General features: G+C 39.4%; 1 protein-coding gene across 19 annotated transcripts in view; it reads left to right on the top strand.

Annotated features, from left to right (window-relative positions):
- GRIP1 (glutamate receptor interacting protein 1) overlaps positions 1 to 14,753 on the top strand; it is a 328,821-nt gene that overhangs the window by 311,523 nt on the left and 2,545 nt on the right. For 15 of the 19 annotated variants that reach the window (XM_072922895.1, XM_030259213.4, XM_041712099.2 and 12 more), the window contains 6 exons: positions 523 to 676; positions 2,434 to 2,634; positions 5,019 to 5,130; positions 5,276 to 5,320; positions 7,726 to 7,959; positions 14,292 to 14,438. In XM_072922895.1, the coding sequence (XP_072778996.1) occupies positions 523 to 676; positions 2,434 to 2,634; positions 5,019 to 5,130; positions 5,276 to 5,320; positions 7,726 to 7,959; positions 14,292 to 14,438 (893 nt within the window). The remainder of the gene's footprint in view (positions 1 to 522; positions 677 to 2,433; positions 2,635 to 5,018; positions 5,131 to 5,275; positions 5,321 to 7,725; positions 7,960 to 14,291; positions 14,439 to 14,753) is intronic. The other 4 variants (XM_030259188.4, XM_030259152.4, XM_030259146.4 and 1 more) reach the window with 1 other exon arrangement.

Here is a 14,753-nt window from a genome sequence, read left to right as displayed (position 1 = left end):
GAGACAGGCTTTTCCTGAGCTCTCAGAGCCCTAGGAAAAGGACACCTGAAAAGCCAAATTCATGGGATTTTTTTAATGCATCTTTGGAAACTTTTTTCAATACATCTGAAGCAGTTTTCCTTGATAACTTAGCTTAATTTTGGGCATGTTGCATATGACCCTGTTAACATATATTTAACACATCCATAGCATGTGATTTATTCACTATGTTCAATTTAGGATGTCAAATTGGTAACTGATAAATTGTGGCAGTATCTAGAACTAAATATAGAAGCAGCTGAGACATAAACAGTAGTAGAACAGTGTTAGATATATTTAAGATTTTGCTTTCAGTGGACTTTCACAAGAGAAACTCTAGAGCATACTTAATTCCAGACATAATCTAGGTTAAATAATCTGGCAACAGGAAAAAATTAGGTAACAATGACAAATTCAACAGTTCTTGACAACCCAGCTTCAGAGGTGTGCTTTCATGTCATTTCAGCATATGCACTGCTGTAAATTAGTAATTCATCTTTTTAGGACACACCTATCAGGTTTCAGGATACAACTTCAATGCCTACGACTGGAGGAGTCCCAAGCAGGGCAGTTTGTCCCCTCCAGGCAAACCACGGAGCCACCCATTTCATGATCCAGGGCTGAGTGACGACGAGTGGGATCGACCTGCAGCAAGCACGTAAGTTCGCAGACGAGTTTCTGTTCTCTGGTTTGCAGCTGCAGCAGTGCCTCAAAAATGAACACTAGCTGTCTTGAATTAAATTATGTTTTTCTAATGAAGTTATAACAGCTCTTCCTTTAAATATGATACACAGTGTAGTTAATGAAACTTACTGGGACAACTTAATGGAGGATTATGATGCCAAAACCAAGACATATATTTATTTCAAGTTACTTCATCCTATAAAACACAGCATTTGTCCCTTAAGAATAAACAAACAAAAAAATTAGGGGATTCGCTTGGGCAAGTTTCAGGGAAAATCTGATCTGTTTTCCACTCCACAAAAGTAAACCTAGAGATAATGTGGCTGAAGACAACTGGTGTGTTGATCTTTTGTCTTCTATGAAAATTCATTTTGGTTTGAGCAAAGAAGCACAAATTACTGTCTTCTTCCATAAATGCTTGAGACATTCACATTCAGCAGGAATAAAAAGTGATCCAGGTACAAATGTCTTGCCAAACTATTGTTATTTTGCTATGCATTTATTCCTCCTCTCCTGAGAAGTAAATCTCATTTTCAGTTAATTTCTCTGCAGACAAAAAGCACTTCCTGAGGAAAAAAATTTTATTTCACAATTCCTGGAAATAGTGAAAGATGCAAAAATCCATCTGTTATTCTAAGTTTCTTTTATTTTGGATTTGTTAGTGGATCCACTGCAGAGACTTGGGTGGTTTCTGCCAATGAACAGTTCTTGCTCAGACTTGGGAAGACAGGCATCACAGTAAAAGAGATTTCTGTGCTCGTTGCAGCCACCACCCTCAGGACCTGAGGACATGCATGTCCTTCATGAGAAATAAACTTTCTTGGTGTGCCAACACAGTGAGCCTGAAACGTCAGTCTGAAAAATTCAAGTTTAGTATTAAAAAAAACCTTCCTGGTGCCTGTATAAACATACTGGGTAAGGAAATCCATGAGGTCCAGTCTGTAACCTTTGAAATACAAATCAAGGCAAAGTTTAGATGCTGCTTTCGGAATTCGAATAACAGTCTGATACAGCCCATGGCTTTGTGGCATTTTGTCTGGAGACAAGGCTGGCGAGATGACAGCTAAGGTATGAACAAGTGTGAATTTTCAGTCCATATCCAGCTCCTTTGGTCTCTACTGCAGAAGCAGACTGGCAGTTTTCATAAGCTAATAGTGGACAGGGTTTAATAAAGGAAATTAGATTGTTTTCTTCATACTGCCCATTCTTGGTAGCCTAGTATTTTTAGTTTAATAGGGCCTTTATCCACAGTTACAGCCCATACTTTGTTCTCAAATGAGATACAGCCATGGATTCTAGAACACCCACTGTTTTGCAGCTATGTAAGTAATGGGCTGAAAAAGTTGATGAGCAGTGAATCAGGGGAGCTGGACTGTAAAATACAGAATCTTCTAAATGAAAAGCATGTGTTCTATTACTGTTTTAAAGCACTGTTCAGCAGAAGGTATGCACATTAAAGAGTCTTGTTCTGCTTGTCAATGTGACTTACACCTGAGAGCTACAGTACAAATTTAAATGATTACTTTAATGCTGTATCTGTAAAATGGATGGTGCCACATCTGATGGTGTTGCTATCCCAAGTACTGGAGTATTTGAGAAGGCTGTGTCTGCTCTTCAAGCATGTTACAGGAATCCTCAGAAAAGCACCTCTTCTCTTGTAGTTCTAGCTAAACAATTTCTGTTCTTCTCTAGCTGTAGAAAGTAATTTTTTCTTGACTTTGTTTTGTGTAGCACATCTTCCAAGAATATGTGGCAACAGAAGGAGACTGAGACATTGGGAGAGAATCAAGAAAACCATTTAAAGCAAACATCTGTAGAAAGATCAGGTGGAGAGAATATCAGGAGCATGAAGAAAGAGGGAAAGATGTGGAAAGGTGCCTCTGGAGGGCAAAGAAAAGGTGGGGGACAGCTGGAAGAGTGGAATACTTCCAGGTAGGAAACCAAAAAGTGCACAAAAGTGAGATCCAGCTGGGCTGAGGCAGAGGTGAGAGGCAGGGGGTGTGAGAAGACAAGGGAAGAAAGGAAAAACAGTTGAAATGAGAAAAACAGGCTAAAAGCAGAAAATACCGCATTAAGTTACTGTTGATCAACAGAGAAATTTCATTGGGCAAGCAGATGAAACCAGAGAGCTTAAACCACTCTCTAGCCTGGTGTCTACCTATCACTGACAGGTAGGACAAGTCTGTTATAGTTCCTGCTCCAGAGAAAATGTTTAACGCATTAAAACATCAATGCTTACAGGAATGAGTCTGCCAGATCCAAGAACCTCCTTATTAAAAAAACTAAAAAACACAAAAGATTTTGTCTCTCATATGGCAATAAGAACCAAATCATAGATACCCATGTCTTCATTATCTGTCCTACTGCATTTCCTTCAGATTTTTTACGCATCTGAATTTCTGACGTCTCTTTAAAAAAGTGTCAGAAAACCAAATATGTTCATTATGGATCAAACAATATTTCATATGACTTAAATCTATCCCTCAGGTTTTAGATAAAAAAGACATCTAGATAAATTATTTTGGTACCTCGTCTGGTTTTTTGGTGTATTAGCTCAGCTACAAATTACTCATGTGTCTTTAATGAAGATGCAAAAGTTGAGATTTCATACACCAAGACACAAGACTCAGAGAAAGAGCAAAAGAGGAGAGGAGAGCTGAAGAAGAAATTGCTTTCACAAAGAAGTCCAGACATAGAGGTATCATGATTTTCTATTTCACAGAAGTCAGAGAAGAAATGGACCTCCAGTTCTAGGAAATCCAGGTTTTTCTGTCACAGACAATTGCCTCAAATTATCCTGTTCATTAGCTTAAGTTCCATTTGATATCATTAATATGCAATATAACAAACGATATTGTAATGGATAAATTAGTCTAAGTTCAACATTGACTATTGAAAGAACTACATAGAATTATTGAAAAAGCTCATTTCAGAAGTCAAGGATTTTTCTAAAATAATGTTTTAAATACTTTCTTGTCTTGCCTGGGAGGAATTGCATCTATGATCTGAGTAGGTATTATTGCCATTGCTGTATCTATTGCAATATCTTAGAAGAGACACTGATGCTAGGTGGAGAATCATTGCAATAAGAGATTGAAATGGCTGACCATTGTCTGCTTGACTGATTGTAGCTGTAAGAAAGCATCTCTGAGGCAGAGTATCATGTGTGTGAAGCATTCAAGCTGTCCTCCCTTGTGCTGGGCAATTCTCCTATTTAAAAGCCATTATGTAAACAGAATTGCATTCATGCTATTCTCAGTAATACATTGTTTGTCAAGCAAGGCCTCAGATGCTTCCATAATAGTGTTTGCTCTGTTTATGTGCTGTTAAGCACCACTAGCTGCAGTCCATGGGCAGCTGCTCCAAAGTAACAGCTTGCTGCCACCAAAAGAGTGAATTGTCACTTTCCTTCCTCATTTTCTTCCCCTGTGCCTTTCACATAATCAGCCCTCTCCCATGCAGCAGCTCTGATGCTTGTGTGAACCTTTACTGAGCTGCTTCCCCTTGCTAAGGTAGAAAAACCTCCTGCGTCCCTCCCTGTATATACACATACACTGTAAAGATGTTGCTTTGGGCTGTGTCACCATAGCCCAGAGTTGTGGTTTTTATCAGGCCTCACTTGCTGAGCGACTAACCCTAAGCATCACTGCCACCAACATCTGCTCAAGAGTGCTTTTAATAAGGGTTTGGTGCATTTATGAACACTAGAGATGTAAGTTTCCGTGCAAGACAGTGTCATCCCTGAAAGTTTCTCTGTGTTTATATATTAAATGATTGGAGCAGTTTATATTATGGCGATCAGCTGGACTTAAATTGATAAATACAGCTTAGGCTGAAGGAATCAGGTAAAAAGCACCACCAAGACTCTTTGGCAAAATGTTTGCAAAAAAACAACAAGAGGACTCTTTTCATATTGCCTGGGAGAAGTCTGTGAGGTTGAAAGGTTTTATTGCAAATATTTGTTGCACGGAGCAGCTCCGCACACAGCTACTGGTTGATTCATTAATTTCATAGGGAGGTCCTGGTTTCAATCCAGTAAAAATGTGTATTGAATTGTTCTTGGAATCCATTTATCTCCTTACTGAACAACTCGCTGCTCAGATCCTGCCAGCTGCTAGTGACTGCCAGGTTATGAGAAGGCTTGTCTGTCATGTGCTCTGCATGTCCATCCGGCCTCTCCTGGTCAGCGACTCTTCCCCACTCTCCTGCATAACGTTGTCATTCAAGTTGCAGTCTGTGGCAAGGCACGTGTGTAATATATATTTTTAGAGGGGGGAAAAAGTCCACATTTTTTTAACTTCTCATTGTAAATCTAGCTTCACAGGTACCCATGATAACACCGAGGCTGACCAGGAGGAAAATTTCTGGTCTCAGGCTCTGGAGGATTTAGAGACCTGTGGCCAGTCAGGAATTCTGAGGGAACTAGAGGTAGAAAAATCTTAACCTTTCTTTCCAATTATAGAGAAATATAATGGTTTTGGTTTGGTTTACATTCATTTTATTTTCTCCTTTTTTTCTTTTAAGTTGCACTAATCACACCAATTCATTTAAAAGCTTTAACCCCTCTCCACAGGACAAGGCTGACAGGCGTCTGTGTTTGAGAAACATGACTCTCTTGGTACCTACCCTTTACCTTTATATTTTTGCTTGTGCAGCTGCCTCCCCTGCCCCTAACCAGAGCTGTTTTCTTTTGTGCAATGCAACCAAAATTCTATAAACATTTTCACCCCAGTGCTTCTGACTTGCAGCTTCTGCTGTGCATAACCATCGATGCTGTCTGTACAGGCAGCAAATGGCACAGAACTTCTAAGTGGGCATAGCCTTCCTGCAGCAATACATTCCATTCACTGACAGATGCTTCATGCAGCTTTTCTTAGCATGTTATAGGTTGTCTTTTAAATTGAAACTTAATTTGATTAAAATGAACATAAAAGAAAATCAGCTTCTCAAAATGTTCACCTATAATCACACCACTCTGAAAGAAAAATAAGCTGCCGCTGTGAGAAATGTTCGTTATACAGCAATTTCTTCACCATGTAACAAATTTTCGTATTTCATCTTTAAGTTTATTACAAATCTAACCATGCTTTGTGTTAGATTGTGCTGAGGGTATCAGGGGAAGAAAACAGAGACAGAGAAACTTGAGAGTCTTTAATTGTCTAATCACCTTTTCTGTAAGTTATCTAATCAGAACAATTACCATTATACTGCTAATTAAAGCTACAGAATGAAAGGTCCTAAAATATTTTCTTTTATGTTCTTTTAATTCCTAGAGCTGCAAAACTGGCAGAATCTCATTTTCATTTTTATGTTATATAAAGTCCTTTAGGAGCCAGGAGGAATGTGAATGGCATAACTGGGTGAAAGTTTTTCAGTTCAGATTAATTTACTTCCTCAGATTTATGGCTTTTGTATTGCATGTTTGGGTAGCAAAATGTGATTCTCATATATTTGTTATTGAAAACCAGAGAAATGTAGGAGAAAATGTTATACTGGTTTAATTCCATAGTTAGATATCGTTTAGTACTGCAGGCTTCTCTTGCAGTTTTCAGTATTCAGAGCATAATAGAAGGATATGGAAATAGATAATAATACCAAAAGAGAAATAGGTCATCCAGAATTCAGAATTCAGTTACTTCAACACACTGAATTTTCCTCAGCCTTTCATGAAAGCAAAATTCAGAACTGTAGGCATACCATTTATAGCATTGCCTCGTTGCACAACCCCCAGCTCTGAAAAAAAAGCCAGACTCACTCAGTGTGACAGGATGCTGAGTGGCCATGCCTCTACTTTATGAAGTGCCATGGCATAGTCGAGGACTCCTTATCATTTTTCATTTCAAGGTCTTCAGTCAAAGAGCAAAGAAGGCTGTTGTTTGCCAAGTCCTCTGGCTGCTTTTGCTCCATCAGACAGTGATATCAGTCATTACTGAGCACAAAAGAGTGTTATGGCTACAATCCATTATCTTATAGTGAAAGTAGTGCTGGAGCTGTGAGAAGGAAGGGTGACAGACATGCTCACCAGAATTACAGGCAAACATTTATTCATCTGTTTTGCCCTTATTTTTTACTTCTCCCATTCAAACTGGCTGTCTGCATCCAGTCCCAGTCAGAGTTCTGGTCATGGTCTTTACATTTCCCTTTCCAGGTGTCCATCAGAAGAGATAATAGGAAATTTGGGACACCCTGTCCCTGCAGTGGCTGTGCCCAAGTGCATACGCCTCCCATTCCCTAGGGCAGAAAATCTTTCCCAAGACTGAAGGCTCCTTGCTGTGCATGGATGCTTTTCAAGTTCATTCTGTTCCACCCAGTGGGTGAGGTGTCTCCCATCATCATCTTTCATGATTTCATGTATTCTTGCATCTAAAACAAAAGGCTTTTACTGAGATTAAAACTAGCAGTGAGACCAGGGCCAGTATTAGTGCTGAGTTAAGGCAACCACTCTTGCAGTGTGTGTGTCATGCAAAGTTTCTTTTCAGGCAGTGAGCTCACCTGCACTGAGTTTTTCCTAAGCTTGGGGGAGTATCCAGGCACTCTGCCCATGCTGGCTCTAGAGCTACCTATATATTCTGCTGGCTCATATATTTTTACCTTGCACACACAGTCTGAATTGTAAATGCCTTCCTGTAGTTCCAATTCCAACAAATGCAATTATGCCACAACTTAGATGTTGTTTTATTTATGTGTAAAATATTTTTAAAATAAGCAATTACACTACATACTCCTCAGTCTGCCAGGGGACTGGCTTACAAGCATAGTAGTTCTGGTGCTCAGTATTTTAGTTTGGAATGCCATCTGAAAACTTTTACCCATAGGGTTCATGTATTGTTACTGTGTTTTGTTGTGGTCCTTTACTTTATAGTGACTTGCAAGCAGATTGAACATCTATCCTTTTGCCTTTTGCTGTGCCCTGAGTGATTGTGTTCTAACAAAGAATAGAGGTGTTTTTCCTACTGCTATGAATTAACCACTTACTTAACCCACATTCTCTGTTACAAATTAACCTGTTCATTAATGCTCTAGGCCACAATCATGTCAGGAAGTACAATGAGCTTGAATCATGAGAACCCACAACCTCGTAACCAGCTGGGAAGACAAGCCAGCTTCCAGGAAAGAAGTTCTGTAAGGCCACATTACAGTCAAGCTACTCGTAGCAACACATTGCCGTCAGATGTGGGGAGAAAGTCCATGGTTCTGAGAAAATTTAAGCAAGAAATGAAAGAAATAATGTCACCAACTCCTGTGGAGTTACACAAGGTCTGTAATTTTTCTTCTGACAGCTTTGAAATAATATATTCAGCACAGGAACTCTAATTATATGGCAACACAGTAAGGACTTTTTATAATGACTCCACAGATGTAATTTGGGGGCAATGCATATTAGTTCTTACAAACACATTAATGATAGATCCTTGTGGAGGAAAACAAATGAATAATATGAATCCTTGTCTACTATTTCATTTTACAATAAATCCTCAAAAGGCACTGCTCTTTTGAAAGGAGCATCTACTGGTAATTTGAATTGACAGGACCAATAACTCTTTTCTGCAGAATGTGTTCATTAAGAAAGCAAAGTTTAATTTCTAGAAAATACATTTCTTCAGGAAATTACTCAGGAGGGTTTGGGGCTCCCATAGGTCCTTTTTTAAATTAACACTCATTTTGAATCAAATGCAAGAGATTTGATGTACATAATATAGAATGTTATTTCAAACTAGGTATTGCTTCTTTCCCCTTTAAAATTCCTTTGCTCTGAAAAGGATAAATGATCTTCAGACTATGCAACTTTTCACTGCTCAAGATGGTTGAAGTCACTCGGTGATATGGAGGTAGCACCGCACTCCTAGCAAGTACTGGATAAAGTATGTTTGAATTTGCACTGCAAACACTTAGCCACTTCAGGTCTCAAGACCAGTGAGGCCATAAGAGCAGCCAGTTTGAGGGACATTATGATGCTGTTCTTCCTGATGGGAATAAGCATCCCACTTCCTCCACCCATCTTCATCTTAAAGGTCTGGGATCTTTCCAGAAAGGAGGCAGAACACAGGGAAATTTTATTAATATGTCACCTGCTCATTCTCAAGAGATTAGGGTTGATTTCTAATCCCTGTGGATTGGTTTCTAATCCCTGTGGATTTGCCTGAGTTTAGTTTGTAGTACAGTTTGTAGTTCAGTTCACTCAGCAACGTAAGGACTTGCTGAGTGTGGGCTAAATGAATGTTTGTAGAAGGTAGTACAGAATTGATCTCATGTGGTAAATTAAATCATTGCCAGTGTATATGATAAATAAGGATGTGTTGTGATAGTTTTAAGCTATTCCTATTTCCAGCTGGATGTGATCAGTGGAGTTAGGTACTGCGCTCAGTTTTTCTGAGTAGTGAATAAATGTGAAGTATAAAACCAAAGTATGCCAGTAGGCATTTCACAGTGTGCTCACATTCAGCAGTGGCACAGTTCCGGACTACAAAACCAGCCTTCCACGTTAAAATAAATTGTTACCTGGAAAGGAGCCCTCAAACTTCTGTTAATGAGTTAGTGGTATTCTGTGATAGTAACTAGCTGTTAGAGTCCTGGGTAGTACAAATAACCTGTCCATGAGCTTTCTCTTGCTTCAGCTGGCCCTTTTTAATGTTGCTTTGACCTTCCCTTGGAGTAATTTCCAGTTTTTGTTCAGACAATATACTCAGTTTTCCCATGTCTGCTGAAGTGATGCTGAATTTGCTTTTACTGTCTGTTCTGTCACCCAGAAAAGAGTCATTTCCTCTCTAAAAAATCGAAACATTGACCTGTACCGATGATTTTCCAAATCCTTACAGTCATTCAAGAAAAATAGACTAGGGACTGGATGTTATGCTCTGATTCCCCAAAGTAAGGTTATACCCTTATGACACATGCAGGTTAGCCCAGGCAGCATGGACTGCTTTTTATCAGAGCAAGTTCTTACTTGTTAGCTTTCCTGCTGGTTCTTTGTGTAGCAGTGTGCCTGCTACTTTCTGTCATGTATTCATGTTCATTTTTGTATTAGACCTCTATTTAACACTGATAACCTGCTCCTTTAGACATTTTGTTCAATCAGAGTTTTCCAAAAGAGCTGCAATGCCACAGGAATGACTGTCAGAGAAATACCTTGGTTGAAGTATTTGTCATATATCCTCTTGCTGGCAATGTGTTCTGCCCTCTGGAGGCAAAAGTCTTAATTAGGTGGGCCACTGAAAAATAGGAAGACTTGGAAAACCGTGATGGTATGGGTTCATTTTGAGATACAAGCTCAGGCATAGCTTGTTTAAGATGTACTTGGCTACGTGCTGCTGAGCTTTCCCAGCCTTGTGGGCAGGGCAGGGGTGGGCAGGTGCCTTTGTCCCTGTCAGTGTGAGGAGTCTGCATCCCTGTGCCCGCAGGGCAGAGTTCACTTTGCAGCAAAGTAACCTGAATGCTTCACTGCTCCTTCTCTCTGCATTGCATTCCCCAGTTGTGCACGTGAACCATCTGTGTCCTGAGGAAACTAGGACTGAGATAAGTGTCCTACAAATCTCTTCAAACATTTGTTCTAGATGGTTTAATAACATTTAATTTAGCCGGGTAGTATATTGCTATATCAGTACACAAATTTAATGAATGCCTTTAATGATTTAATCTACTTAGGTAATAGTATAGATTAATATTTTTCTAAAAATCATAACAGACCTTTTTAGAAGTTTCACAGACCAGACTTTCCTCTGAGAGCAAAAATATGCACTAGGATCAGATAATTTTTCAATATTATTATTGCAAGTAGTCATTAACCTAAAATTAGAGTCAGTTAAAATATCTCAATAGCTGATCTGTGCAAGATGTATGAATTTAAATTAAGCATTTTCCCATAGACTTGAGAGGGAGAAGAGGCATAGGCACAGACTCAAAATGTATAAGCTTGTGTTTTAAATTTGTAACTATTTAATTTCATTATGAAATATTAATTAAATTTCCAAATCCACTTTCTTTTTCCCTTAGGCTCATGATGTAAATTTAAAAGTCTAAAAAATCACCCAAATGGAGATTTTGCTATTGAGGTCAGACCTTCTAAAGAGTTGTGATCAGCAGTAGATAAACCAGCATGATTTAGGTGTTGTGTGAATTGTCTGCAGTTTTATTCCTTTCAGAGAGGGTTGCTGCAAGTCAAGATGAGGAACCTGTGGTAGGGCTTTGTCCATACCTATTATTAAAAAGAAATAGTGTATTTCAAGGCTTTTATCAGAGATACTCTTTGAAGAATATATGTTGCCCTGAGAAGAATTACACCCACAATTATAACTTCAAATACAAAAGAAAGTTGTTTGCAGATGACTTCCATCTGAAAAATGTGACAGCTGTCAAACATGGAACAAAGTTAAATTGCTACCTCATCCCTGAAGTAAACATCAGTTTCTTTTAAGTTCCAAGCTCCTGTTAAGCACAGCAGAAGTCAAGAGAAGATAGCCATAAGGGGAGCAGTTTGTAAAAATCCAGGATCTGTAGATCTGAAGAACCACAAACATTAGAAAATACTTTGAAATGAGTAAGTTGTGATTGATAAAAGACTTGGGATGATCATTCCCAAGGTCTGTGCCCCTCCTTGTCCTCTGCCTCACCTGCTCCATTGCAGTAACTTCCCACTGACTCTCTACAGCAAAATCCCTCTTTTACACCCTTTGTAATTTGAAATGCTCAACTTTTTGTCTCACAAGGTGGGCATGAAGTATCATGTGCATTATTACAGACAAGATCCGGGTTAAGGTGTGGTAATGTAATGACTCTTCCTGCAGGTGTCTAGAGCCAAATTTTTGTGAGTTCTGTTTGCTGATAGATCACTCACTGAAAACAGGGTAAAAAGCAACACTCTCATAGAAAATATTAATGGGACCACCATCCCTGGTGAGCTATTCTGCACTCCAGTTTGGCTTTGAGAAGGTCTTGACTGTAATAGTATCCAGTTTGGGATCTGAAACTGAAAGATGTTGACCATGTGGACAGGGTCCCAAGAAAAGCAAGCCTTATTTCACATCACTGCAGAGAAAGACAGAATAAAGTGATCTTGTTCTCTGTGGATAGCAACAGGCTTAAGCCTTAGCAAGGGTGATTTAGTTTAGACCCTAGGGAAACATCTGAAGGACTAGAAGGGATTACTTTCATAGACTGTGGAATCTTGATCACTGGAGATTTGAAAATGTGGGGCAGGTAAATGTATCTCTGAAATGGCTTAGGTGCAGTAGATCCTGTCTCAGGACAAGAATAAAGTCTAGATGTCTTCAGAGAGCCCCTGTTTCATGTGCTTTTGTAGTTCATCTGGGGCTGGATCCAACTCCATTTGACTCCAGTGCCTGAAGAAGGGGAAAAGAGTAAGTGGAAAATGGAAGTTCCTTTTAAAAATTGTACGACCTGTGCTAGAACAGGACAGAGTATACAGAGTATTTCAAGTCATCTTCTCTTAGGCATTATATCCCATTTTTACATTAACTTTTCAAGGCTTCTTTAAGAAGCAGTTAACTTGAAGAACTTCTGTCCTTTGTGATGCTGAGGATAAAAAAAGTTACTTTGTTAGAAGAGAATTTGGGTCTTGGTCCACAGCTAGTTATTTTTAATTTCTGCCAGGAAGTGCACACAAATCTGTCAGTAAAATGTATCTCCCTGCCTTTTAATTTTTTTGTCTTGCAGAATGGTGGTCTTGCAGCACATTCGTAAGCAGCTTCAAACACACTTTTCATTAAAGCCATGCTAAACATGCTGTGATATCACAAACAAAAGCCTCAGTTCATAGCAAATTATTAGAATTTCCCTAGAGTTCTGCTGATAATAGCTTGTTGATACAAATTAAAATCATTTTATGATTAATTATTGTGAATTTGCAGATGGGTTTTTCAGTAGCTGAAATGCCTGTTGACTCCTGAAGTTCATGCAGGGATGGAGGACATATGACAGGTTCAGCTAGAAGATATCTTAGAGTAGGATGGAGCAAAAGAGGGCCAAAATCACCACAGTCCCTGCGAAGTATGAAATGACAGCTCACATCCAAAAAAGTCACTGGCAGGAAGAAAACTTTTAGCTTAAGGGGACTTTAGGTGTGGCTTTCTGCCTTGCTATGCTGTTCAGGGGGAGAAAAACAAGGGAAGAGGATGAGCTGGGGTAAAGTAAGGGACAAACACCATTTGGGGGTGTTTGTGCTCCCCATGGCGCAAGACTCTGATGTTTTCACAGCAGCCCCACAATGCACCAACCACAGAGAAAACAGTGCTACTGCTGCAGCCACGGCCCTTGTATCCAACTGCTCTCAGCTGCTGCCCAGGACAGCTACCAAACCTACTAGGGAGTGTGATTTCATTCTGGTCAATGCAGGGTTGATACGTCCCTAAACCCAAGTAAATAAAAATACAGAGAGCAGGAAAGAAGCCCAAATCCTTTATTCCTGTTTTGAGACACCCTGGTCTCAAAACCTTCTGGCTTACCTTTTCACACTGGCAATTTAAACAGGAGCTCAGCAGCTTTCTGAAGGCAGCGCCAACCAGTGCTGTGCCCCAGCACTGCTGTGCCTTGGCATCCTTCTGTGAAATACCAACCACGTCCTCAGCCTGCTTTGAACAGGACACTGGACTAGGGACTTTCCAAAATCCCCTTCAATTCAAATGATTCTCCATTTCAGAAACGGGAAGGAATTCAGTGGCTGGTACACACAAGGATGTAACACATCCTTGGAACATTATTTGTACCAAGCCATTATAAAATTTTGGAAAGTTAATATCATTTTTATCAGCCAAGGTATGATAGAACCAGTGCATTTTGAATTCAAGGTGATACATGCTACAGCACTAAAAACACAGGTTTGTAAAAACCTAAGCATGCCACTTACCCACAAAGAAGTCTCTATCTGTCAAATAACTGAATTCACAAAACTATCTGTGAGGACTTGTCTTCTGAATACCTGAAAAACCTTCTCCTGTTTTATTATCTTCTGTTTCCTGCTTTTTATGACCACCTCATGGTTATGTGACTGTAAGAACACGGCCTGCAAGCTCTTTCAGAAGGAGCCTTATTTGTACTTCCTTAAAGAATTGCATTATAACTCTTATACTGAGCACTTCTGAGGTTAGGCTTTACAGGGTGGACCACTGCCTGGCCAAAACCAGGCAGTCTAGAGCTTAAACTGACAATGGTCTTTATTCCCTTGATTGCAAGATACAACACCAATTGTTTGATTGAGGCCAGGTCTTCATACTTGAAGCAAAACTAAACATTATCTTGTACTCAGATCCTGGCAGCTAGAGAATAAGAGAGATAAAATAATAAGAATGAAAAAGTAACACCAGAAAAGGTGGGCTAAATATCACAAATTTCCAGCTGACAAGCAGAAGTGAAAAGGGGTGTTTATTTACAGAAGAATAAGGTGGCTTCTGAGAATATTAACATAATGTCCAAATGGTGACAACTTTAATACTGTAAGTACCAAATAGTAGGTAAGTGATCTCTCTAATGTGAAAAAAAAAAATCACCAAAACCATCTTAGGAAGAAAACCTGTCTCATGCGTAGAAATAGGGACAAAGTTCTTTTTTGTTCTCATCACATCACCTCTCCTCCACAGGTAACTTTGTACAAGGACTCTGATGGAGAAGACTTTGGGTTCAGTGTCTCAGATGGTTTATTGGAAAAAGGAGTGTATGTCAAAAACATTCGACCAGCTGGCCCTGGTGATCTGGGAGGTTTAAAACCATATGACAGACTTCTACAGGTAATGTTTCTGGCACTATGCAGGTTTAGCAAGAAGGGACATGACATGCAGATTACTGTGTAAAAAGGTTTATAACCACACTGGCGGGTATTTGGGTATGTGTCTTTGGAGATGTAATTGTAGAAAACTGCAGTTTTGCAGATTTGTTACTTGGAACAGCCCTGTAATCTACATTGCTTATTATATTTTAAGTAATGAGCACCACTGTTTGTATTTCTGCTGGGAAGGGATGTGTGGGGGGGGCCAGGAAGGACAAATGACCATAATTGCTCTGCACCACAGGCTGTGCTGTGTAGATTTCTTAGATTTCTTTTT

Source organism: Taeniopygia guttata, chromosome 1A, assembly GCF_048771995.1.
Source record: "Taeniopygia guttata chromosome 1A, bTaeGut7.mat, whole genome shotgun sequence".
NCBI classification, from domain to species: domain Eukaryota; kingdom Metazoa; phylum Chordata; class Aves; order Passeriformes; family Estrildidae; genus Taeniopygia; species Taeniopygia guttata.
Note: the sequence above shows the minus strand (reverse complement) of the source record. Positions and strands in the feature narration are given on the sequence as shown.